General features: G+C 43.2%; 1 protein-coding gene across 6 annotated transcripts in view; it reads left to right on the top strand.

Moving 5' to 3' along the window:
* Positions 1-26,415, top strand: part of MSN (moesin) — a 151,983-nt gene that overhangs the window by 120,327 nt on the left and 5,241 nt on the right. For all 6 annotated transcript variants that reach the window (XM_045383882.2, XM_045383884.2, XM_045383881.2 and 3 more), the window contains 7 exons: positions 6,210-6,293; positions 17,357-17,452; positions 18,958-19,232; positions 20,627-20,710; positions 21,414-21,560; positions 22,764-22,860; positions 24,953-25,116. In XM_045383882.2, coding sequence (XP_045239817.1) covers positions 6,231-6,293; positions 17,357-17,452; positions 18,958-19,232; positions 20,627-20,710; positions 21,414-21,560; positions 22,764-22,860; positions 24,953-25,116 — 926 coding nt within the window. In that variant the 5' untranslated portion in view covers positions 6,210-6,230. The remainder of the gene's footprint in view (positions 1-6,209; positions 6,294-17,356; positions 17,453-18,957; positions 19,233-20,626; positions 20,711-21,413; positions 21,561-22,763; positions 22,861-24,952; positions 25,117-26,415) is intronic.

A 26,415-nucleotide genomic window follows, 5' to 3' on the forward strand; every position in this document is an offset into this window, starting at 1 on the left:
TGGAGGAAAATAACTTATTTGTTTTTTTACCAACCTCTCCTTTGTAATTTAGCCATTTGTTCAATTATGAATGTAGGCAAATAAAAATAAAAATAAAAATAAAAATAAAAATAAAATAAAGGCAGCAGTAATGGCAGTACCCATGACCTTGTTACCAACTCTTAGGTTGTGGAGTGTTTTCCTGGATTCTACCATTTTTTTTTTTTAGTTTGCTTAATAATAGAAGTTTATATAGAAACTATCTAATATACTTCTTTTTTTTTTAGATGAAGTCTTGCTCTGTCACTGAGGCTGGAGTGCATTGATGTGATCTCGGCTCACTGCAGCCTCTGCCTCCTGGGTTCAAGCGATTTTCCTGCCTCAGCTTCTGGAGTAGCTGGGACTGCAGGCATGCACCACCATGCTCGGCTAATTTTTGTATTATTATTTTTATTTTTATTTTGAGGTGGAGTTTTGCTCTTTTTGCCCAGGCTGGAGTGCAATGGCATGATCTCAGCTCACTGCAACCTCTGCCTCCCAGGTTCAAGCGATTCTCCTACCTCAGCCTCCCAAGTAGGTGGGATTATAGTCATGTCCTACTATGCCCAGCTAATTTTTTGTATTTTTAGTAGAGGTGGGGTTTCACCATGTTTGTCAGCTGGTCTTGAACTCCAGACATCAGGTGATCCACCTGCCTCGGCCTCCCAAAGTGCTGGGATTATAGGCGTGAGCCACCGTGCCTGGCCTAATTTTTGTATTTTTAGTAGAAATGGGGTTTCACCATGTTGGCCACGCTGGTTTCGAACTCCTGACCTCAAGTAATTCGCCTGTCTTGGCCTCCCAAAGTCCTGGGGTTACAGGCGTGAGACACCACACCTGGCCCCTAATGTACATATTTTTATATCACAATTAGTTATTGTATATTTGTCAAAATATTATTTGTGCTCAATACATGTTTGAAATTACAGTGGCAATAACTAACTAATAAGACCTAGTGCTAGGTAATTACTTAATGTGGTAATAAGCACATATTATTAGATTTTGATTTACATTTCAACTGTTTCAATATAATTTTGTTTTATTGTGTCTACTTTATTTCATGCATTTACAAATATTCTGAGAAGGGGTCCATAGGCTTCACTAGACAGGCAAGAATGATTCATGGCACAAAAAAGTCAAGATGTCAAATATCCCCATCTCTGTGTGTGTATATTATGCTGTATCTATCTCCAATATCCCCTTGTTTGGTACCCATTCATTTAGCCAACATCTTGTGTGAGTACCCATTGAATCTTGAGTACTGGAAAGGTAATTCTAAGTAAGATGTAAACTTTGAGGTGAGAATGAAGCCTATTGTTCTAAAAGCCCACTGCCCCCTTTCTATTCTCTCCTGTCCCTCCAGTCATTGGTGTTTTGAGGTCACCCCTGACCCGGCTCAAGGGTGATTTGTGGCTGGATATAGCATGGTGCCCTTCAAATTCCAGTCCAATGGCCCCATCCTACTTTATGAGGGCCCATTCTATAGGGGTCACTGACTTGGCAGGAAGCCTAGGGTAGTACCAAATCAAAGTGGCTAACCTTGCCTTACTCCCCCTGGGGTACTTGCCTTACTTGTTCCTGCCTTCAGGGCCTTTCCTGTCCCATTGTCAATCCTAAAATAGATTTCCTCCTTGGCTCCCTAGTGAGATTTATTTACAAAGTTGTTTTCTGGGCCTGATCCTCATAGTAATTGTTTATCTGGCAAAATGGCTGCCTGGCCCCCTCTTCCCTGCTCCTGACCCGTGTGTCCAGGAAAGTCCTAGGGGTTCAAAGACTGATAAGGCTTAATGTCTTACTCACTCCATGGAAATTTGCATCTTTGGCAATATTATATCTAGTGCTTTCCCTCAATACTATTAGTAGTATGTGACCACCTTAGAAAATGTAGAATTTTTTTTTTTTTTTTTTTTTTTTTTTTTTTTTTTTTTTTAGTTTAAAGAAGGGAGAAAGCATCCATAAGATCACCACCCCAAAACCAAGCCTGACTATTACTTGGACAAGATTCCAATCATCCCTCTATGTATACATTTTACAAAGTTGAGCTCATGGACTCTATGAAATACTGTTTACACTTCCTCATTCAATATTACTAAAGTGTCTTCCCTAAGCATGAAATTGTCTTCATAAAGGTTTTATATGACCATATAACAAGCCATCTTGTGGCTGTACTATATACATTATTTAAGCAAAATGTCTAACAACTAAAAATCAATCTTTTATTTCTTTTAGTGGTAGACTTTTGCATTCTGTAAGAGGAATTTAGTATATTGGTTTACATTGTGAGGTTTGGATTTAGACCTGGATTCAAACCCTGTCTCCCCTGCTTAATAGCAATGTGACTTTAGACAAATACCTATTTCTTTATCTCCAATGTGGAGATAATGCTCTACTTCACAGGGTGATTATTGATATTAAATGGGGTAGTACATATGAAGTGCCTGGTGAGTAGCAAGTCTTGATACAGGAAAGCTGCTGCCTATTACTATTACTACTGCTACCATTACTACAGAGTTTTCAGCCAAAGGAATAAATCTCTAATTATGAAATTTCAGCTATCATTGACCTAGGTTTGGGGATCTATTTGTAAAGGTGGTGAATATTTTTTCTAGTGACCGTGAAGTCATATGTGTGTGGCTGTCTCTTATTTTGGTCTGGGCCTGTTTCTGGACCTTTGTCTCCCTACTGACTTGGCTTTGGTAGCACCTCTATGCTGCCCATACCTACCCCTACTGAGGCCCCCTTCCCCTCTTGAGCCTAAGAAAGCCAATGAGACATAAATATAGGAAGCATTAACAATGCAAGGCAGTATATAGAACCACAGACATCAGCACTGAAATGGTCTTTGGACCATTTATCTTGTTTAATTGGCTGCCCTTCATCTCATTCCTGCCTTTGCACAGGTGAGGGAAACTAAGGCCCAAGAAAAGGACAGGAGTTATCTACGGTTGTAGATTTGACCAGTTACATGCTAGGCTTGGAATCCAGTGTTCTTCTTTGTTTTTAATTTTTATTTTAAGTTCAAGGGTACATGTGCAGGTTTGTCATATAGGTAAACTCGTGTCATGGGGATTCATTGTACAGATCATTTTATCACCCAGGTGTTAAGCCTAGTACCCATTAGTTATTAATATTTTTTCCTGATCATCTCCCTTCTCCCACCCTCCACCTTCTGTGTGTCCATGTGTTCTCATCATTTAACTCCCACTTATAAGTGAGAACATGTGGTATTCTGCAACCTCTGCCTCTCAGGTTAAAGCGATTCTCATGCCTCAACCACCAAAGTAGCTGGGATTACAGGTGTGTACCACCTTGCCTGGCTAATTTTTGTATTTTTAGTAGAGGTGGGGTTTTGCTATATTGTCCAGGTTGGTCTAGAACTCCTGGCCTCAAGGGATGTGTCCACCTTGGCCTCCTAAAGTGCTGGGATTACAGGTGTGAGCCACCACGCCCAGCCTGGCATTTGACTTTCTGTTCCTGCATTAGTTTGCTAAGGATAATGACTTCTACTCTATTCATGTTCCTGCAAAGGACATGATCTTGTTGTTTTTTATGGCTGCATAGTATCATACATTTCCTTTATCCAGTCTACCATTGATTGGCATTTAGGTTGATTCCATGTCATTGCTATTGTGAATAGTGCTTCAATGCACATGTGCGTGCATGCATCTTTATGACAGAATGATTTATATTCCTTTGGGTATATACCCAGCAATGAGATTGCTGGGTTGAATGGTAGTTTTGTTTTCAGGTCTTTGAGAAATTGCCACACTGTTTTCTACCATGGTTGAACTAATTTACACTCCCACCAACAGTGTATAAGGGTTCCCTTTTCTTTGCAATCTCACCAGCACCTGGTTTTTTATTATTATTATTTTTTAATAATAGCCATTCTGACTTGTGTGAGATGGTATCTCATTGTGGTTTTGATTTGCATTTCTCTAATGATGTTAGTTTGTTATATATGCTGCTTGGCCACATGTATGTCTTCTTTTGAAAAGTATCTCTTCATATCCTTTGTCCACACTTTAATGGGGTGTTTGTTTTTTTTCTTGTAAATTTGTTGAAGTTCCCTATAGATGCTGGATATTAGACCTTTGTAAGTTGCATAGTTTGCAAATATTTTATCTGGTTCCATAAGTTGCCTATTTACTCTGCTGATGGTTTCTTCTGCTGTGCAGAAGCTCTTTAGTTAGATCCCATTTGTCAATTTTTGCTTTTGCTTCAATTGCTTTTGGCATCTTCGTTATGAAATCTTTATCCATTCCTATGTCCAGAACGGTATTGCCTAGGTTTTCTTTCAGGATTTTTTTAATTTTTGAGTTTTACATTACTTTTACATTTAAGTCTTTAATACATCTAGAGTTGATTTTTAAATATGGCATAAGGATGGGGTCCAGTTTCAATCTTCTGCATGTAGCTAACCAGTTATCCCAGCACCGTTTATTGAATTGGGAGTCCTTTTTCCATTGCTTTTTTTGTGGACTTCGTCAAATATCAGATGGTTGTAGGTGCGTGGCCTTATTTCTGGGCTATTCTACTCCATTGGTCTCTGTCTGTTTTTGTACCAGGACAATGCTGTTTTGGTTACTGTAGCCCTCTAGTATCATTTGAAGTTGGGTAGCATGATGCCTCCAGCTTTGTTCTTTTTGCTTAGGATTGCCATGGTTATTCAAGCTGCTTTTTTTTGTTTCCATATGAATTTTAAAACAGTTTTTCCTTGTTCTGTGAAGAATGTCATTGGTAGTTTGATAGGAATAGCATTGAGACTATTCTATAAATTGCTTTGGGCAGTATCACCATTTTAATGATATTGATTCTTCCTATTCGTGAGCATGGACTGTTTCTCCATTTGTTTGTGTCATCTCTGATTTCTTTGAGCAGTGGTTTGTAGTTCTCCTTATAGAGATCTTTCACTTCCCTAGTTAGCTGTATTCCTAGGCATTTATTCCTTTGTGGCAGTTCTGAATGGGATTGCCTTCCTGATTTGGCTCTTGGCTTGACTGTTGTTGGTGTATATGAATGCTAGTGACTTTTGTATGTTGATTTTTGTATACTGAGACTTTGCCGAAGTTGTTTATCAGATTAAGGAGCTTTTTGGCTGAGACTATTGGAGTTTCTAGATATAGGATCATGCCATCTGCAAACAAGGATAGTTTGACTTCCTCTCCTCTTGCTTGGATGCCCTCTATTTCTTTCTCTGGTCTGATTGTTCTGGCCAGGACTTCTAATACTATGTTGAATATGAGTGGGTGAGAGACGGCATTCTTGTCTTGTGTCGGTTTTAAAAGGGAATGCTTCCAGCTTTGGCCCATTCAGTATGATGTTGGTTGTGGGTTTGTCAGATGGCTCTTATTATTTTGAGGTATGCTCCTTCAGTACCTAGTTTATTGAGAACTTTTAACACGAAGGGGTGTTGGATATTACTGAAAGCTTTTTCTGCCCTTTAGATTATCATGTGGAACCCAGTGCTCCTTATCCTGCTATTAATTTGCCTCTGCAATTGTTTACCAGTGCTGTAGATAATCCAGGTAGATCAGAGGTGAGAAGAGAACCCTGTGAGCTGAAGCTGGCTAGTATAGATGGAAAGGCCTTCCTGGAAGAAGTACAGTTATCATTTGCCTGCTCTTAGTTGTAGGATGATTTGCATTCTTTTTAAAAATTTTTTTTTAGAGAAAGTCTCACTCTGTTGCCCAGGTTGGAGTGCAGTGGTGTGATCTCAGCTCACTGCAACTTCTACCTTCTGGGTTCCAGCAATTCTCATACCCCAGCCTCCCAAGTAGCTTTAACTACAGGTGTGCACCACCATGCCTGGCTAATTTTTGTATTTTTAGTAGAGATGGGGTTTTGCCATGTTGCCCAGGCTGGTCTCAAACTCCTGGCCTCAAGCAATCTACCCACCTCAGCCTCCCAAAGTGCTGGGATTACAGGCATGAGGCACTGCGCCCAGCCTACATTCTTGTCTGTTCTTTGGTAAGTATTGCTCTGTGACTGTGTTGTTTGTCTTCAGTAAGCTGCTTGGGAGCAGGGGTTGTGTTCGGGTCAATATTCTCCCTTCATCCCTGTCAATATCCAAGTTGCTCAGGCTCTTAGCATCCTAGCTCTCTCCTTTGTGGTTGAGCAAAGACACTTGTCTCAGGCTCTGTTGAACACAGAGCCAGATGACTAACCTGCTTCCTTTGATCTCATCCTAGATCAGTGTGCGTGTGACCACCATGGATGCAGAGCTGGAGTTTGCCATCCAGCCCAACACCACCGGGAAGCAGCTATTTGACCAGGTAAGGTGGAGATTCCTTAGCCTCCTCTCCTTCTCCCAATAGCTTCCACCACAATGCCAACAATCCATGCCTTTTGCCTCTTGTCAAAGAATCTCTCTTCCTGTTCACTCCAAGATAGGTCAAAATGAAGGCTGATTCCAGCCTTAATATAAAAGGAGGCAAAGTTTAACTTTGGCAACCTGCACCCTATGGTCCTGATTAATTTTATCTTTGGTCCTGAATAAGGGAGAAAAGAAAAGGGTGTATATTCTATGCTAGATGCTTTAAAAATCTTAGCATATTGGCCGGGCGCGGTGGCTCAAGCCTGTAATCCCAGCACTTTGGGAGGCCGAGACGGGCGGATCACGAGGTCAGGAGATCGAGACCATCCTGGCTAACACGGTGAAACCCCGTCTCTACTAAAAAATACAAAAAACTAGCCGGGCGAGGTGGCGGGCGCCTGTAGTCCCAGCTACTCGGGAGGCTGAGGCAGGAGAATGGCGTAAACCCGGGAGGCGGAGCTTGCAGTGAGCCGAGATCGCGCCACTGCACTCCAGCCTGGGTGACAGAGCCAGACTCCGTCTCAAAAAAAAAAAAAAAAAAAATCTTAGCATATGGAGCCTTCCTTTCAACTCTGAAACATGTAAGTGATGTCTTCTCCATTTTAATGATGAGGCTCAGAAGTTAAATAAATTAATTGCACCCAAATGATATTTGACTGGGATTTGCACCCCATATTCTTGCCACTGCACCACACTGCCTCTGTCTCATGTTTTTACTTCCTAGTAGAAGGAAACTAACTTACTCTTCTCGAAGTAGTAAGCTCTATGTACATTTCTCTCAAAAGAATGTTGGGACTTAGGACAACATGGGAGGTGATAGATGCAGTAGGAGGCTGCTTCATCTCCTGCAGGCATGCCATGAAGATAATTGCTTACTCGCCATAGTGAAGTGGTCATTCCCATCTCCAACCCAAAGGATGTCCCTTTGTTGTGAATCATTATTGTCAGAAAGGATGTACTGTATACTATAATAAACAGATGGGAGCTACAGACATTTTTTGCATTCAAGGGAATGTGCCATCTGTGGCCAGACTTCTAGGAGCAAAAATGAGGCTCCCATTTCCAGAGGCTGGGACCTCACCAGACAGGCCATTATCCCATTTCTCCACCAGCCTCCAATGAGGTAGAGGTCTGAGTTATTGTCTGGGATGTTAGGCTGCATATCACCCTGATGGATTCTCCAGGCCCTCTTGCTTCCCTTTCTTCCTTGCTCTCTGTATCCTTCTACCATATGAGAACTTCCCCAGGGTTGGGGAGAGGAAGAAAGAAAGAAGGAGGTTGTGTTCAAATAAGCTAATTCTATTCCTGTGAATACTCCTGACTGGTGAGAGAAAAGACAAGAGTAGAATGGAGACAGGGGTAGGAGAGGGCTAGAAATTTGAGAACAGCTTGTGTACGCCTTCTGAGTTCTTATTACATAGAGTGGGAAAATTATTTTCTGTGGCTAATACAGATGAGAGTTAACATTTATCCAGGACTCAGTGTATGCTAAGTATTATGATAAGCATTTGACTATAACAAAGCTCTGTGAGTGCATGAATTAGTACTGGCACATTTTGCAGATGAGGATGCAAAATCCTCATTTTCCTAGTTAGACCCTGGGAAAATTATTGAACTCTCTGGGTTGGTATCCTCATCCCCCCAACCACTGCCCACCAAAAAAAAAAAAAAAAATCTAATACTTACCTCACAGGATTTTTGTGAGTATATTATGTTTTGTATCTTATCTGTTACTCAAAAAACTGATTATAGTGGCATATAAGGATATCTAATCCAAAAAGATAAATTAGAAATCGGTGAGAAAGATAAGAAAACACAAATAGGAAAGAAAGTGTTAGCTGGAAGAAAGCATCCAGCATATAGTAGAGAAGTAATAAATGATGGTTCCCTTTCCAATACCATTGTGCTTCTTGTATTATTAATTGAGCTGGAGTTGACGTGATGTGGTGGCTCATGTCTGTAATCCTAACACTGAGATGGGAGAATTGCTTGAGCCCAGGGGTTCGAGACCAGCCTGGGTAACATAGTGAGACCCTGTCTCTACAAAAAAATTAAAAATTAGCCTGGCATGGTGGTGCACACCTATAGTCCCAGCTACTCAGGAGATTGTGCCAGGAGGGTTGCTCAAGCCCAGGAGTTCAATGTTACAGTGAGCTATGATCATGCCACTGTACTCCAGCCTAGGTGACAGAGCAAGACTCTGTCTCAAAAAAAAAAAAAAAAAAAAGTGAAGAAAAATAATCTAGAATTGGGAAAGTTGGGAGATGGGCTTAATGATCCTCAAAATATCTAACTTTAGATTTAGGTGGAATTTACTTCTCTGGAGTTTGTTTTGTGTTTGTTTTACTTTGAATGGCAAAGTGTAATCATTGATACTTAATTTGTGAAAATACAAATTAGTCTGAGGAATATTTAAATATAAGTTTACTACAATTCAAGTAACGTGCTTACATTCACATAGCTCACAAGTGATTATGGTGCTAGTCTGGAATGACTAAATGCATTCGAATTATAATTGTGCTTTTCATTCTCCCTTTGCAAGGAGGTTATATTGGAGAACTTTTAAAGGGACAGCCTAGTGAAGTCAAAAGGGCCTGGATAGACAGCCATGAATCTTGGGCTCTAGGGCTGGCCCTGTCACTAACTCCCTGTGATACAAACATTTCCCTTCTTTGGGCCTCAGTTTCTCATCTGTACAATGCCTAACTTGTTTCTCAAATCTGGTTATCTCTCAAAAAATTTATCTGACATTTATTTGTGCATTCCATCTCCCTTTCTCTCCCATTTCTGTTCCTAGTATTGGGATTTCAGACAATCCTTTTCTGTAAAAAGGAGGGAAATGCGTCACCTGAGTATGATCAGCTGCTGGCATATGTGAGGAGGTAGGGCTAGCTGGCAAGGGATCATCTCTTCCTTGACAGGCTTCTTACTATCTCTAAGGCAAAAGGGAGGAGGTGTCCATAGAATACATATGCTTTTGGACCCTTTGTTTTAGATAGATGTTTTGCTATCATTCTGGGTAGCAGCTATTAGAGAGGGAGGAGGTTAGTCAGTGCAGATTTTACAGACCAGCTGGGAGCCAGAGGCTCCTTTGACATTTACCTATACTCCTTCCAAGAGCCCTGATTCTAATTCCCCCTCCCAAACCAGATGATGCCATTCCCTACCCTCAACACTGGGGGCTTTGTGTATGTGCATTGCAGGGGGATGGCTGTGGAGGGTGAGGAAGGCATGATTTGGAGCCTGTGGGGGGCAGAAAAATTCTTGAACAAAGAGGTTTATTAACTTCAAAAAACCTCAGTGCCTGGTAGTTTTTGTTAGTGTTGGTTTGGTTTGTGTGCTGTGGGTGTGGATTTGAGGGAAGCCCAGGTAGTAGGGAACCCTGGCCAGATTGGTATGCTAGTTCTGAATGCTACTGCTTCCAAAACAAAGCCTTTGAGAGACTTGGAAACCAAGAAGTCCATGACTTCCCATCATTGTTATCTTGAGAAGTATTATTTATTCAACACATACTATGGACTATCCCTGGCTAGGCGCTTTAATCCTCACAATGATCCTGCCTCTGCGAGGTAAAAGAACATACCCTAGGTCATGTAGTTAGTAAGTTGTGATATGAATTTTGAATACAACTCTGATCACAAAACTATACTTTTCCTGCACTGCACTACTCTGTTTGGGGTGATTGAGAGTATTTAACTTAGAGAAGACTCAAGGAATATATGCTTTCTGTATTCAGACCTCTGAAGGACTGCCATAAGAAAGAGAGGGGCAGTCACATTCTGTAAGTCAGAGGGACAGAGGTGAACCCCACAGGTGAAAAAATACAGGGAAAAAGATTTGAACTCAAGGAATTGAGCATTTGGCCCTCTTGAGGCCAAGGCAGGTCAGGTCAGGAATCAGTAGAGGTATGTGTTCATAGGCAGTTGGAGGATGTGAGCTCTTCTCTCTCTAACTTGATGAGGCATAACGGAGGAAGTCCGTTCTCTCTGACCTTTGGGACCCATCATTCAAGGGGGCCCTCCTGGTGGAGCCTGGGCCTGGGAGGAAGGAGCTAGACTCCTTGGCAGGAATTGGCAAAAGCTCTACGGCCATCCTGGAACACAGCAGTCATCTGGCCGATGACCAGAGAGGAAGCCAACCAAAGAGGAAGTACTCCTTGGCACTAGCAATAAATAATAGGCAACAATGGGATGCCATAGCTTGAGGAGGTCTAGGGCCTGGTGGGAAAGGGAAGTAGGGCTCATAGTTTCTCTCATTTACCTCTCTTCTTGTGAGTGTGCTTACAGCTAGAGGGGAGAGAGAACATGTTTTGCTATAGTGATTCTGTCACTTGCTTCAACTTCTAAAGCTTTTGATCTTGGATTACCTAGGTGCCGCTAAAGGGCAGTGCTCAAAGACAGAGGTGAAATCTCACAGCATCGATTCATTCATCTATTTACTGATTCATTCAATATTGACTGAAGGTCTACACTGTCAAACACCATCTCTGTTCTTCAGGAACTTTGAGTTCCTTACCTATAAAGGTATAGAAAGGAACATGCAACTCTCTACCCACAAAGAATGAAATAAACGCCCTTGAGGCTCAGGTTCATGAGGTGGTATATAAAGCATAGGATTTAGAACCAGCCCTGAGTTCGAATTCTGTCCTGTTACTTCGCTGTGCGACCTTGGATGGCTCATTTAGCCTCTCAGTACTTAACTTTCCTTAGTAAAATGATAATCACTCTAATCTCAGAGATTTTGTGATTTAATCCTCAAATAAGTAAAATGCCCATCGCATACCAAGCATTCTAATATTGGTGGTTCTTATTAAGGACTAAAGTAGGTGGCTTTGCTCTGAGAGTTCAGATGAGGGAGCTAGGAAATCAGGAAGTTCTTCTGGCTCAGTAAAGTACTTAGTACTTGAATACTCTGCAATAAGGACAGTAAACCTTTTTATCTTTCATTTTATAAAATAACTAACATCTATTATTGTAGTAGGAGGATCTCCATCTTACAGATGAGGAACTGAGGCTTACAGAGGTGAAATTATCTGTTTAAGGTCATATAGCTAGGAAGTGGTATAGCTGGGGCTTAAACCAGGGCACGTAGCATTTCCAGTTTTTCTTATGCTTTTGGTCAACTGTCCTCTGGAACCTTCTTCCACTTTACCTGCTTCCAAAACTTAGAACCCTAGCTAGGTTGGGCATGGTGGCTCATGCCTGTATTCCTAGTGCTTTGGGAGTCCAAGGTGAGAGGATCACTTGAGGCTAGGAGTTTCAGACCAGCCTGGGCAACATAGCAAGACCCCATCTCTACAAAAACTTAAAAATTAGCTGGGCATGGTGGTGTATGCCTGTAGTCCTAGCTACTTGGGTGGTTGAGGCTGGAGAATCACTTGAGTCCAGGAGTTCAAGGTTACAGTGAGCTATGATTGCACCACTGCACTCCAGCTTGGGTAACAGCAAGACCCTATCTCCAAACAAACAAAAAACAATAAAAGAAATAAACTTAGAACCTCAGCTGAGTATGTTCTGTGTTATAGAGCAGGTGACCACTTGGCCACAGGCAACGTGTAATAACAGAAACAGCACTAGTGGTAGCCCATCTTGGTACTTTCCAGTGGTGCAATAATTTGCTTTCAGGTGGGTGGCTGATGTAGATGCTGCCAGATCTGTAATGGTATCTTGAGGGTCTCAGGTGTTTGGGCATTGATGCAATTTTGCACATTGTTCTCGCACAGTTCTTCTCTTGTGACTCCAGCATTACTCCCTCGCTCTGTCACCCAGGTTGGAGCGCAGTGGTGGGATTTCACTGCAACCTTCGCACCCCACAGTCTCAACTGATCCTCCCACTTCAGCCTTCCAAGTAGCTGGGACCACAGGTGCCCACACCAGCTATCTTTTTGTATTTTTAGTAGAGATGGGGTCTCACCATGTTGCCTAGGCTGGTCTCGAACTCCTGAGCTCAAACAATCTGCCTGCCTCAGCCTCCCAAAATGCTGGGATTACAGGCATGAGCCACTGTGCCCGGCCATGCTCTGGGCTTTTGAAGTGGCTGATGTCATCACTAGTTTGTTTACTCAGATAAATGCATGGGGGATTCAAGAAGAGAATCTCTGGGCTCCTAAGCTGACCTGATCTCCCCTCCCCTTTACAGACCTCAGATGTAGGTTGCCTCCACATGACAAAAGGAGATAAAAGTTTTTTTTTTTTTTTCTTACTTCCAGAAGCTCCTGATAATTAATGAGGATTTATTCCGAGGCAGATCTTTTCTTTTCACTGGACATCAGTTTTCCAGTTTTTGTTGCTTGAACACTGTAACTCTCCACAGTCATGGAGCTGAGTAGAATACACAGCCTCCAGTTTCTTAAGCTGGTGTCTTAACTGAAGTCCTAGTTTCTTTAGGTGTATGTGGCAGGTTCCAAGAGGTACACAAAGCTATGAGATGAATGTGATTTAGTATTCTAGAGCATTAATTTTACTTGCAATAATTTTTAAAATTCATCCTTTATGGAGTAGAATATAAAATTTGCACAAATAATTAAAACTAAACCTGAGGCTTCAAAGAAATTATAGCTGGCTTACAGCCATCTACCTATTATCTCCCCCTACCCCATCCTACCACACCCACTGTGTCCCTTGGTATATGCATTCATTATTTTCTGTTGCTTAAGGACTTTTTCCATGGGAGCTTTGAGAAATACTGGCTCAGATCAGATAAGCTGGCTGTCGGGTCAAAAGGAGCCAATAAAGAATTTTCTTTTTCCTCAGGGATAGAACCATTTCTCAGAGTGGAATGATAAGGACCCTAGTCACTGGAGCCACAGAGGTTATTCCTGGAACTGGAAGCTATATGCTAAGCTCTCACTTGAAAATAATGTTTCTCTTTCTTCTGGAATGGAGGTCTCAACTGGAAGCAATGCTGGAAGCAAGAAAAACTTGGCTTGGAAAAGGGGTTTAGAGTTGCCTGATAAAATGGTTCATAGCACCCGCATGGACCTTAGAGATTTCCTTGTAGCCTGGGGTCAGGAGTCATCCATTTTTGTTCTTTGTTCTTTTTCAGTTTCAATTCTGATTTCAGACCATATTTCCTTCCCGCCACGTCCTCAATTTCTCACTTTGGGACTTCAGTGCAGGCTGAGAGATATTACTCATCTCTTTAAGCCCTAGAGCCTAAGGAAGTGGAAAATTTGTGTTTCTGATTTCTTTATGTTCACAAAGGAAGAGGCAGTGCTCAGAGAGATCACTCCCCCTCCCCCCACCACTGAGCCTGAATTCTCTCTCTCTCTTTTTTTTTTTAAATAACGCTTTAGGTATTACTTTGTCCAACTTCTCCTCAGTTACTATGGATCTCAGAACTACTTTAGTCACCATGATCCTCCTTCTCTCTCTCTTTTTTTTTCTTTTTTTTTGAGACAGAGTTTCACTCTTATTGCCCAGGCTGGAATGCAATGGCATGATCTCGGCTCACGGCAACCTCCACCTCCTGGGTTCAAGCGATTCTCCTATCTCAGCCTCCCAAGTAGCTGGGATTACAGGCATGTGCCACCACACCCAGCTACTTTTCTATTTTTCAGTAGGGACAAGGTTTCTCCATGTTGGTCAGGCTGGTCTTGAACTCCTGACCTCAGGTGATCCACCTGTCTTGGCCTCCCAAAGTACTGGGATTACAGACATAAGCCACCACACCTGGCCAATCCACCTTCTCTTATCACACCCCTACTCCCACCCAATAGTGAAACAGACAATGTGGTGCAAAAAGAGGCTAAGGGGCTCACTCCTGGGATTTCTGGGACTGGCTGCATAGTCTGTGCCTACCTCACTTCCTTTCAGTCGTGGAGTCTCTGAGCCTGTACAATTAGTACAAAACTGTACTAACTACAAGTTAGTACAGGCAAAGATCAGTTGCTGCTTGTCTGAGTCCATTTTATGTGTGTTTTTTTTTTTTTTTTTGATGGTGTCTCGTTCTGTCACCCACACTGGAGTGCAGTGGTGCAATCTCAGCTCACAGCAACCTCTACCTCCTGGGTTCAAGCGATTCTCCTGCTTCAACCTCCCAAGTAGCTGGTACTATAGGCACACACCACCATGCCCGGCTAATTTTTTGTATTTTTAGTAGAGACCAGGTTTCACTGTGTTAGTCAGGATGGTCTCGATCTCCTGACCCTGTGATCCGCCCATCTTGGCCTCCCAAAGTGCTGGTATTACAGGCATGAGCCAACACTCCTGGCCCATTTTATGTTCTTATAATAAAATACCTGGGGCTAGGTACTTTATAAAGAAAAGAGGTTTATTTGTCTTGTAATTGTGGTGGCTGGAAAGTCCAAGAGCATGGCACCAGCACCTGCTCAGCCTCTGGTGAGGGCCTTCGTGCTGCTTCATAATGTGACAAAAGGTCAAGTAATTCACAGGAACAGGGGTCCCCATGACTGAAACACCTCTCATTACACACTACCTCTTAATGATTCTACCTCCCAGCACTGCCACACTGGCAATGAAGCATCAACATGAGTTTTGGTGGGGACAAACCACATCCAAACCATGGCACTGCTCTACTACTTCTGTTCCAAGTCTGTTCTCTCCCCATGACCTAATATCCTGGCCCTCATGGTCCATCTTCTCTTCAGCATCTTTAGTGGGTCTTCTCTCTCTCTCTCTCTCCCTCTCTTTTTTTTTTGTCTGTCTCTCAGCTGGATTGTTTCTTGGATCTTGCCTCTTCCCACCAACTGCATCTGGACACACTATTCTTCTGCAACCCTGTGGAAAATAATTAGAAATGTTCATTGGGCCTTGGGCCCTGTTTAGATCTAGGATGATATAAGAGGTGCTTTAAAAATTTCTTTTCTGTTCACGCCCACCCACTACCTTCATCCTCTGCAAAAAGCCAATATTACATTTCAACATAAGCATTCACATTTCTCCATCTGAAACTTTCTGGCAGTTCCAGCTGCCTATTGACTTAGAGTCGGGGACTCACCTGGCCATTGAATTCTGGAAGCCTTTTGAACTTTCCTCATTACCTCCCAACCCCATTGATCTTTTCTAAACATGTTTTTAATTATCCACATCAGCAAGAGGTAGTTGGGAAATGGGATTGTTTTTATTAACCATCTGCAAAATAACCTTGTAATGTAATTAGTACAATGATAGAACTTAAGAGAAGAAAGAGATCATTGAAGCCATACTCCCCAATTTGGATGGATAAGGAAGGTGAGGCCCAGAGAGGAAAGGTGCCATCTTAATATCATACAGCCAGTTGGAGACAGACATGAACATTTTGCTCAGGTTTCCTGATACTTGATCCAAGCTATGAAAGGGAAGGGTGACCTGGTAAGCAATGGAGGTTGATGACTAGGGGGACATAGCTTCTCCCCAAAGTGGTTGTTGCTTGGGTCTGTATGCTTGCCAGGAAGCATATCTCGATGCAGAAGTAATCAAAGTTTATTATCTGGATGGGATATTTAGGCTAAAAGAGAGACAAGACAATTAATTACTTGAGAAGCTCAGGAGTCCTAAGCTCGTATGAGTACTTGGCATTAAGAGATAGCATGCTAGAGAAGAAAAGGTACAAGCTTATTTAGTCAGACACATCATGGTTCTGTATGGCTCTGTAATTTTAGATGCATTACCTCTTTAAGCCTTAGTTCCTCATTATAATATGTTGCTATCTCACAGGGTTGTTTACTGTTCAGTGCCTGACACATGATTGGTGCTTAATATATATGAGCTACTTTTTTCCTTGGGGCCTCTGAAGCTCTAGATTGTAAACTCAGGGTGTGACCGTGGGGCCTGACTTTGGATCCATAAAAGAAACTTTGTGGATACAGTGTTGGTGTGTATATGTGTGTCTTTGTGAGTGTCTGTGTGTGTATTTTGAAGGGAGATACTAATTCGTTCATAAGGGAAGGACATCAGCAACACTGGGTCCTTGTTCCCTGCTTCCATCTCTAGGTATATTTCTGTGATTCTTTCTCACCTTACCCTTACCCTCCACTTGCATCCTTCCCCCAAAAAAACAAAATAAAGAAGACTGCCTAAGGCCAGCCTGACCTCATTAGGATGTGGCTCAGCTTCACTGCTGCCATCGACAGGGACAGGGGTGGGTATGCTGGGGTTGAGCTGACAGCCAGACTATTAACATGCTAATGTCAGGGACTAGAGAACAGAGCTCATCTGTGTTCTCTTGGCAAGCCTCCCTTTCCTGCCCACTGTTCAGCCAGGAGGCTCAGGACAACAGGGAGCACCTCAGCTACTACACTGAGGTACTTACCCTATTTCTACCCTCAGGTCCACCCTAAACCTGTGTAAGAGGAATCATGACTGGGCTCTGATCAGGGTTGGAAAAAATCCTCTCAGAACCCAGGCACAGCATGGCTTCAGAGTCCTTCACAGTCCCTGTTTTATCTTCTCAAACATTCTTTATTTGGGATATTGTAAATGGAACTCAGTCTTAAGGGTGTGGGTACTACCCCCAGTTGCTAAGGATAAAGGACGATATATGGGAGCAACCCAAGAGAACAAGATGCAGGAGTTAATCCAACAATCTCCACATTCAGTCTTTAATCCATCATGGAAGTGGAAAGTGGCATGACATTGTAGAGGGAGGGAGAAGGTGGCAGAAATCACTGGATATGCATGGATTTGGAGTCAAACAGACATGGTTTGAACCCTAATTTTGTCACTCATGACCTGAACCTTGGGCATTTCTTCGAACCTTGTTTTTGATATATATAAAATGGGCCTAAATATAAGTCTAGCATAGGGATATTATGAAAATTAAAGGAGATGATGGATGTAAGGTTCTTGGTATGTGTCAGTGCTCATAAGTAATAGATCCCTTTCCTACCCCAGCAGTACTTTGTGCAGAGAGATGCCGACATCAGTTCTTGATTGCTGCCCAAGTGTATTTTCTTGCCAGACCCTGAGCACCTTAAAACCTTTAAGGGCAGATATCATATTGACTTCAAACTTTGTGTCAAACTTTGTGTCACATAGAGGAGGTATTCAATCAATGGTTGGTTGTTTTGGTTTTCTCTTCTAGGTGGTGAAAACTATTGGCTTGAGGGAAGTTTGGTTCTTTGGTCTGCAGTACCAGGACACTAAAGGTTTCTCCACCTGGCTGAAACTCAATAAGAAGGTAACTGCTTATTCCTCGGTTGGGTTTAGAATTCTTTTCTTTTCCAGAACATTCCTGGGAGGGTACCATGTGCTAATTGGCAAATCCTGGATACCTAGGGCTGTGTTTGTGACTGGGTGGTCTGTTGACCACCTGGATCAGAATAAGGACAGAGGACTCAGGCAAGTAAAAGCTCTTGCTCTGTCTCCACTTTGACTTCTAACAGCAACAATGGCCAGCATTCAAAGAAGAAGAGACTCTTTCTACTGGGAACACTAGCTTGAACTTTGACTTGTTTTGGATCAAATCCATTAGTGGCTGTTCAAGAGAGGATTGGTATCCCCTTCATCTCTCCAAAGTCAATGGCTTTAGGGGATTTTTTTTTTTTTTTTTTTTTTTTGAGAAGGAGTCTCGCACTCTCGCCCAGGCTGGAGTGCAGTGGTGCCATCTCAGCTCACTGCAAATTCTGCCTCCCAGGTTCACGCCATTCTCCTGCCTCAGCCTCCCGAGTAGCTGGGATTACGGGCACCTGCCACCACGCCTGACTAATTTTTTATATTTTTAGTAGAGACAGGGTTTCACCATGTTAGCCAGGATGGTCTCGATCTCCTGACCTTGTGATCCGCCTGCCTCGGTCTCCCAAAGTACTGGGATTACAAGCGTGAGCCACTGTGCTCAGCCGGGGATTTGTCAAAAAGAGCCACAGATTCTTGAACTAGAAAAAAAAAAAATCTGAAAGATCTCACAGTCTTATGCTGCACCTTCTCCAGCAGTCAACTGATATCTGAACCCCATATAGATGTCTCCCTCTTTCTTGACCTTTTACCTCAGTTGGACCCCAAATGGAATGGTTTGAGTCCATGCAAGCTCTCCACCCCAAGCAGCATCTCCACGAGAACCTGGTAGCCTTCCATCTTCGTATCCTCAGACTGGCTGGTCTTGTCCTTAGAAGTCTCCATTCTGTCCTGCAGTTTGCTTCTCTGATTGTGTCTAGGGAGTAGGTACCCCACCTTCTGCTGGTAAAGTCTTGTTTTCCTAAAAAGTTGAATCTTTTGCTGGACAAGTGTGGAGCCACTAGTATTCCATTTCAGGCTTTAAAAAATGGTCTAATTTGTGCTCTTGTCTAGCCAATTCTCAATCCTTAGTCATATATCCTAGTCCTTACTTTGCTAATTTATGAAATTGGAGGAGACTTATAAGACAAGCTGAAAAGAAGAGCTTATGCCTACTCTCAGAATTTGGGGATAGTTGGATATAGTCAGACAAAAGTGGTTTGAAGACTTCTGATCATCAGTCGGTATTAAGGTAATTTCAGGAAGAAATTCCCAACAGAAAGTGATTACAGACATGGGATTCAGTCCCCAGTGAAAGTAATGTATTGTTTTTCTTAATTACCAGGGGGTTGCCACCCAGCTCTCTAAGATTATGCAAATTGATGATCTTTCAGTGTGTTTCCCCTACCCCACAGCCACTCTGTCACCCTTAAAACCTATTTTTTGAGAGTCCATAACCCTTACTGCTCCCAGGTGACTGCCCAGGACGTGCGGAAGGAAAGCCCCCTGCTCTTTAAGTTCCGTGCCAAGTTCTATCCTGAGGATGTGTCCGAGGAATTGATTCAGGACATCACTCAGCGCCTGTTCTTTCTGCAAGTGAAAGAGGGTATTCTCAATGATGATATTTACTGCCCGCCTGAGACTGCTGTGCTGCTGGCCTCGTATGCTGTCCAGTCTAAGTATGGCGACTTCAATAAGGAGGTGCATAAGTCTGGCTACCTGGCCGGAGACAAGTTGCTCCCACAGAGGTGAGGTGATTCCCTGCCCTCCTTTGCCTTGGCCATAAGGGGCTGCAGCCCACAGCTGACCAATCCCTGCCCCACAGGGGATGCCAGATCTGTTCCTCTCCATTGGGATCTGTCTGAAGACTGTGTTATGCTGCTCAAGAGACATTTGCATATAGTGTCATACTCTGTTGTTATTTTTCTGGCTTTCCAAATAAAAAGCCTTTTTTCCCCTCTGTCTGCCTGATTACAGAACTTTATTACCTGGGAGGCAGGTGCTTATGTAGAACCAGAGATTGAGTAATTTCTTTCACCTCTCCCTGGTTCCATTTTCTCAGTTCTTTTTACTGATTTAGATCTCTTATATCAGAAGTTCACAGGGGAGAGAGAGAAATAAGCAAACCAGGGACATGGAGAACTCAAATAGTCTTTTAATATTGACAGCTAGTGTACAGAGCTTTCTCCTTTTGTAAACTTCAAAGTCAAAAGCTCTAAAACCCTCATTATTTTTGTTTTTGCATCACAATAACACACAAAATGAACAAAGCAGGCATTATCCTTATTTCCTGGCCGAGGAAATAGAGGTGCAGAGGTACTCACACTGACTTTCCCCATCTGCTGCAGCTCATCTGAGGCAGAGCCAGAGCCAGACCTGGAAGCTTAGCACCTTAATATTTTAACACTAAATTTTTTCCAACTATACACAATGGCCGTTTCCATAGTCTTTTGGAATAGAAGGAAAAGCTTTGCTTCATTCTGGGAGCCTCAGTCCCACTGGAGTTATGGCATATATGTACAACACACTCATAAGATATTAGGGATAGTGCTTGTACCCTGGGGACTCTCCCTGAGTCATTGCCATGATATCTGAGATGGCATGTTTAAAGCTAACCTTGTTTATAATCTAGTAGGTCTTGGAGGTTGGGCCTGTTGGTTTTTCTCAAAGCCATTAGGACTCAGTTCATTGCTCTGTAGCCAAAGGCCATTCTTTCATTTCTGAGCAGTATTCTTATAAACATAGACTGTTGGTCCCAAGAGGATCTAGGAGAGAGTATACCTGGCTCTATGAGGTCCATCCCTACTTTTAGCCCCTCAAGTCAGCACAAACTCCTGATGCTTTATTGCTATGCTTAGGGACCACAGCACATCATTTGATTTGTGGATAAAGGTACAAAGGAAGGTGTTCCCCTTGTTGTTTTTGATCATCCATTCTTGTAGCTCTCTTACCTTTCAGGCAATTCCTTGTGTCTAATTTAATACCTTTTTAGCTATAATTTCAGTCTGCTTCCAGCGTGACCTCAGTTGGCTGACTCTACATCCTCTTTGCATCAGCCCCTTAGAAAGCTAAATGGGCTTCCCTTCTCTCCTGCACAGGGACTTTTGCGCTTTAAACTACTCATCACCCATTGTCTTTCCAGAGTCCTGGAACAGCACAAACTCAACAAGGACCAGTGGGAGGAGCGGATCCAGGTGTGGCATGAGGAACACCGTGGCATGCTCAGGTAAGCTTGCCCAAGCAGTGGTGGGCCCCACTTCCCTTATAGGGTGAATGAGAATGCGTTCTGGGGAGAAGAGACAGATGACAAGGGACATTGGTAGATGTTGGAGAAGAGGGAACAGGGATGATAGAAGGCAAACTAGGACCATTATAAGGTTGTTTTTTGTTTGTTTGTTTTGCTGAATGGTGGTAACTGATAGCACAAACAGTTTTGACTATCAAGAAATGGAGGGGACCTCAGGATGTCCAGGGAGCTACTGGGCCACCAAGGACTCCCCGCCCCCTGCCAGAAGGAAATAAGGAAGGAGCTCTTAAACATGGCAAAGCATTTTTGAGGGTTGTCTAGTTGAAGGACAAATATCATCATTTTGCCATAACCACATTCTGAGCCCTGCTAAGAATGTGTAAGAGGCTGTCACAATGAATGAGAGAAAGAAAATTGCTTCTGTGGCAGCCAACATGCCAGAGGCCAGCAAGGGTCAACCCATCTTTATTCCCTTTGGGAGCATAGACCCTAGGTTTTTGTTAGGAGATTTTGCTTTGCAAAAGTCATGCTATGCTCTGTTCTCCATCATCTGGTTGCCTTTTGTGCCCTTTCCCACTCCCGATAGCAAGATACTTGTCAGAAGTACAGAGTAAGCAGGCTTTCTCTCTCCTTGGGTCTGACTCACAAGCCCCACTTTGTGACCCCCAACTGTGTCATTTAGGGAGGATGCTGTCCTGGAATATCTGAAGATTGCTCAAGATCTGGAGATGTATGGTGTGAACTACTTCAGCATCAAGAACAAGAAAGGCTCAGAGCTGTGGCTGGGGGTGGATGCACTGGGTCTCAACATCTATGAGCAGAATGACAGGTATATCTCAGATCTCTTTTAGTTTATTTAGGTTATGTTAACATCTAGGGCTCACTTTTCACCAAGGAGCAAGGCCATAGCTCTTGGGTCCCACCTCAGTTCTTTTTCTACCTAATTTAGTCCAGCCCAGATGATTTCACAACTTTCCTTAGGCCTCTAAATCCTGTATTGACTAGACTCACACTGTCAACTGTGGTAGCCACCAGCCACATGGGGCTATTGAACACTTGAAATGTGGCTACTTTGAATTGAGATGTGCTGTAAGTGTAAACTACACACTGGACTTTGAAGATTAGTGTGAAAAACAGAATGCAAAAATGTCTTAATATTTTTAAAAATATTTATTTACATGTTCAAATGATAATATTTTAGATATATTGGGCTAATTAAACTTATTAAAATTTTATTACATCCATTTCTTTTTACTTATTTTCATGTAGCTACTAGAAAACTTAAAATTATATATGTGACAGTCATTATGTTTTTATTGATTTGTGCAGGCCTAGACTGTCTTATCGGGATATATTATGATTAGTCTCCTGTGATAATTAAATGGCTTTTGGCCTATAATCCTCTCACTGTAGCCTTATCTCACTTGCTTATATTTTTCACTTGGTGTGCTCTTGGTGAGAATGGAGATCAATAGATTATTGTTCCATATAACTGCTGAATCTTGGAGTTCATTATTTACGTTTTCTCTAACTTTTGTAAGCTTGGATAGAAGAAACTCAGTTAAATAGGGCTGGGGATTCCCTTGAGGAATTGTTACAAGTTCCATGCCTCAAACAAAAACATAACAAAACAAACTCGAGACAAGGAATCATATGTTAGTTGTAGTATCAGGAGATCCTTTAGTGAACTCAATGCTGGCAACTGACCTGGTGGCATGTGATGACACTGGCTGAGCTGGCACCGAGTCTACCTCCTCCAGAGAGAAGTGTTTGTTTGGCCAAGCTTGGTGGCTCATGCCTGTAATCCCAGCACTTTGGGAGGCTGAGGAGGGAGGATCGCTCGAGCCCAAGAGTTCAAGACCAGACTGGGTAACATAGTGAGACCTCGTCTCTATTTATTTAAAAAAAAAAAAAAGAGAGAGAGAGAGAGAGAGACATAGAAGCTTGGGGGTGATGTGAGGGCAAGCCACCAGTTCTCTACGCCCTTCTTGTCTTGCCCTTGTCCTGATATTATTGGTTTCCATTTCTACAGACTAACTCCCAAGATAGGCTTCCCCTGGAGTGAAATCAGGAACATCTCTTTCAATGATAAGAAATTTGTCATCAAGCCCATTGACAAAAAAGCCCCGGTGAGTGATTCCTCCCTCTGACCAAGACGGGTACTTGCCAAGGCCTTCTATAATGAGCAATCATGCTATTCTATTTTTCTCTTCCTTTGCTGGTTTGTGTGTGTGTGTATGTGTGCGTGTGTGTGTGCGCGTGCATGTGTGTGCACACATGCACGAACAGGAAGCACAGATAGAGATTGGGAATGGAGGGAGATGTTGATGCCAAAAATGGCCAGCAGACATCCTGTACCTGATTCTACTCTGCTACCTGTCTCCCTCACTGTGGATGAGGGAGAGCCACAGGCAGTGTTAAGTACTACTTCTTAGCCGTTGTCTCTGCCGCCCTGAGATTCTGGGGTGGAAACCAAATGCATCTCGTATTTCCAAGCCCCTGGGGTCCCGAAAAGTGGACACTGTTCACATATTTGATTCCTTTCTTTTCTTTTCTTTTCTTTTTTCTTTTCTCTTCTCTTCTCTTCTCTTTTCTTTTCCCCTCCCCTCCCCTCCTCTCCCTCCCTTCCCCTTCCCTTCCCTTCCTTCCTTTTTTGACAGAGTCTCGCTCTGTCGCCCAGGCTGGAGTGCAGTGGCACAATCTTGGCTTACTACAACCTCAGCCTCCCGAGTAGCTGGGATTACAGGTGCATGGCACCGTGCCCGGCTAATTTTTGTAGTTTTAGTAGAGACAAGGCTTCGCCATGTTGGCCAGGCTGGTCTTGAACTCCTGACCTCAGGTGATTTGCCTGCCTTGGCCTCCCAAAGTGCTGGGATTACAGGTGTGAGTCACCATGCCCAGCCCTTGATTTCTTTTTTTTATTATGGAGAAATGGCTGTGACCAGAGAAGTACAAATCCCAAGATGATCCTACAAACTTCTTGGTAGAACTTGACTGCTGCCCTCTCAGACTTTTCTCCAGAGCATTCCAAGACCAAAAAAGTGCTTTAACTTCACTCATTTCTCTAACACACTCGCCACACTTCTTACCCACTCAGTAGCCTGCAGCTAACAAGACCAGACAGCTGGTGATTGTGGTAGGGTAGGAAACTGAGCTGAGTATCTCCTTTTCTGCGATACCTCATGTTCAACAAGGCCCAGTGACAATACTGCGCCTGACCCTTTTCATGAAGGCTCAACCATTCTTCTCCAGCCCTGAGGTGTCTGAACTTTCCCTGCTAGGGACTTTACACGTTGTCTCCTTAAACCCTCAGCAACATGGTCAGGTAGGTAGTAAGTAGCATACTAATTTTATGGTTGACAAAACTGAGGTTAGAGAGATGGAGTGATTTGTTCAAGATAACACAGCTAAAAATGGTAGAACTGGGATTTGTACCTAGGTGATTTGACTTTGAGAGCCTGTGCTCCCTCCACTGCACCCCAAGCTATATGAGACAGTAGCAGTGTGTGGTCAGTGGCAGAGGAGATGGCGGTTAGCCCGTCAGCTGGTGACTTTGGTCCAGTGGTATTTGTAGTAGCAAACTCAAACTCACTGGATTTTCTTGTGTGTTTTCTTTTATTGCTACTGTGCTCAACTTTTATCAGAAAAAGTTGAGTAACAAAGCCAGCTGAGATCAAGGGCTCATTTTAAAAACAACAACCAGGACAAGCAGTGATCAGGAGATTTATGTATTTATATATGTATTTACAGCCTGCCTTGTTCCAAAAAGGATTTAAGGGGCTGGCTCTAGGATTTGCTTTCAGGAGATTGTAGAAACAGTCCAGTCACCCATACTGCACCCACCAGCGTATTGTCAGGGGTCATTTGGCTTCCAAAAGAGGTCACCTGAGACCTAGCATGTTCCCTAATTAGCAGAGAAAGTTTGAATCCTTCAACTTGATTAAGAGTAATTTAGGATGCTTTCATAAGCAAAGATTGAAAGAAATTGTGGGAAGAACACGGGTTTCAGAGTCAAGAAACCTGGGTTTCTAGTCTTTGGTCTGCCTGCTGTCTGACCCTGGGTAAGTCACTTTACCACTCTGATAATTAGTCTTCCCATCTGTAGTGCAGGAGGTTAGATTAGACATTCTTTTCAGTGCTTTTGGATTTAGCTTTTCAGAAGGCAGAAGATCACCTTCACCTGGCCCTCCGAATTCTTTCTGATTGCTGATTTCCCACCAGGACTTCGTCTTCTATGCTCCCCGGCTGCGGATTAACAAGCGTATCTTGGCCTTGTGCATGGGGAACCATGAACTATACATGCGCCGTCGCAAGCCTGACACCATTGAGGTGCAGCAGATGAAGGCACAGGCCCGGGAGGAGAAGCACCAGAAGCAGATGGAGCGGTAGGTGCTGCACACTGATGTGGGGGGCCAGGGCTGGGGCAAGGAAGCTTCTCAAAGGTACCCAGCCTGCTAAGTCAGGACATGAGGCCAACCTAGGACTTCATAGATAAGAGGTTAGACACCAATGTTCACATTTATTCAGAAAACATTTACCAAGTTTGAGGGGCAGTTTTTACAGAGCTGGATCTAGCAGGAACCTGCCCTGTAGGACCTCACAGTCTACTCAGTCTAGTAGCAGAGAGAGGGAAAACAATATATACATAACTCAAGGTACAAACGCCATGCCATTCATTCACTTAATAAATATTTATTGAGCAATGAATAAGAAAAGACCAAAAATCTCTGCTTTTGTGAAGCTAGCATTCTAGTGGGGAGGAGACAAACATAATAAATAAGCAAATTATGTGGTACATAAGATGGTTAAGAATTGCTATGGAGAAAAAAACATAGAAGAGGGGTGGGGAGAAGGGTAAGCCAAGTATTCTGAGGGCTCAGATGGAGAATACCTAGCCAAGGGAGATAAGAAGGTTCCTGGAAGAGGTGCTAGGGCAAGAAAAAGCAAATACCTATTCCAGATTTGTAACAAACTCTGGGAAAAAGAAGCCTAGAGCTGGGCTTTAGGGCAGACAGATTTGGACCTGAGGACTGATGCACTAGCCATAGAGATTACTGGACTTGAAGCACTTCATCCCAGCAGAGAGCCAAAACTTGTCTCCCTACAAGGTATATAGGGCAGGTCTTATTGGACCATTTTCAAGATAGGGGAACAAGAGCAAAGCAGTGACATAGCTAAGGTCACCCAGTGGGTTGGTGGGAGAGCTAGGATTCCTGACTCAGGGGCACATTGACAGGGCCCCGTGTACACTGGCCTATGTGGGGCTGTGATATGAGGACAAAGGTATAGAGGTAAGGGAGGGTGGCCCAAACTCACAATCCCTGAGTGTGTTGAGAAGGTTGGGTTGAGAGACCCAGAGGCAGCAAGCCTTGCAATTCCCCAGGCTTTTTTTTTTTTTTTTTTTTTTTTTTGAAAATGGAGTCTTGTTCTGTTGTCCACGCCGGAGTGCAGTGGTGCAATCTCAGCTCACTGCAACCTCCGCCTCCCAGGTTCAAGCGATTCTCCTGCCTCAGCCTCCCGAATAGCTAGGGCTACGGGCGCATGCCACTACGCCCAGCTAATTTTTTGTATTTTTAGTAAAGACAGGGTTTCATCGTGTTTGCCAGGATGGTCTCGATTTCCTGACCTCATGATCTGCCCGCCTCGGCCTCCCAAAGTGCTGGGATTATAGGCGTGAGCCACCA

Source organism: Macaca fascicularis, chromosome X (assembly GCF_037993035.2).
Source record: "Macaca fascicularis isolate 582-1 chromosome X, T2T-MFA8v1.1".
Lineage (NCBI taxonomy): Eukaryota > Metazoa > Chordata > Mammalia > Primates > Cercopithecidae > Macaca > Macaca fascicularis.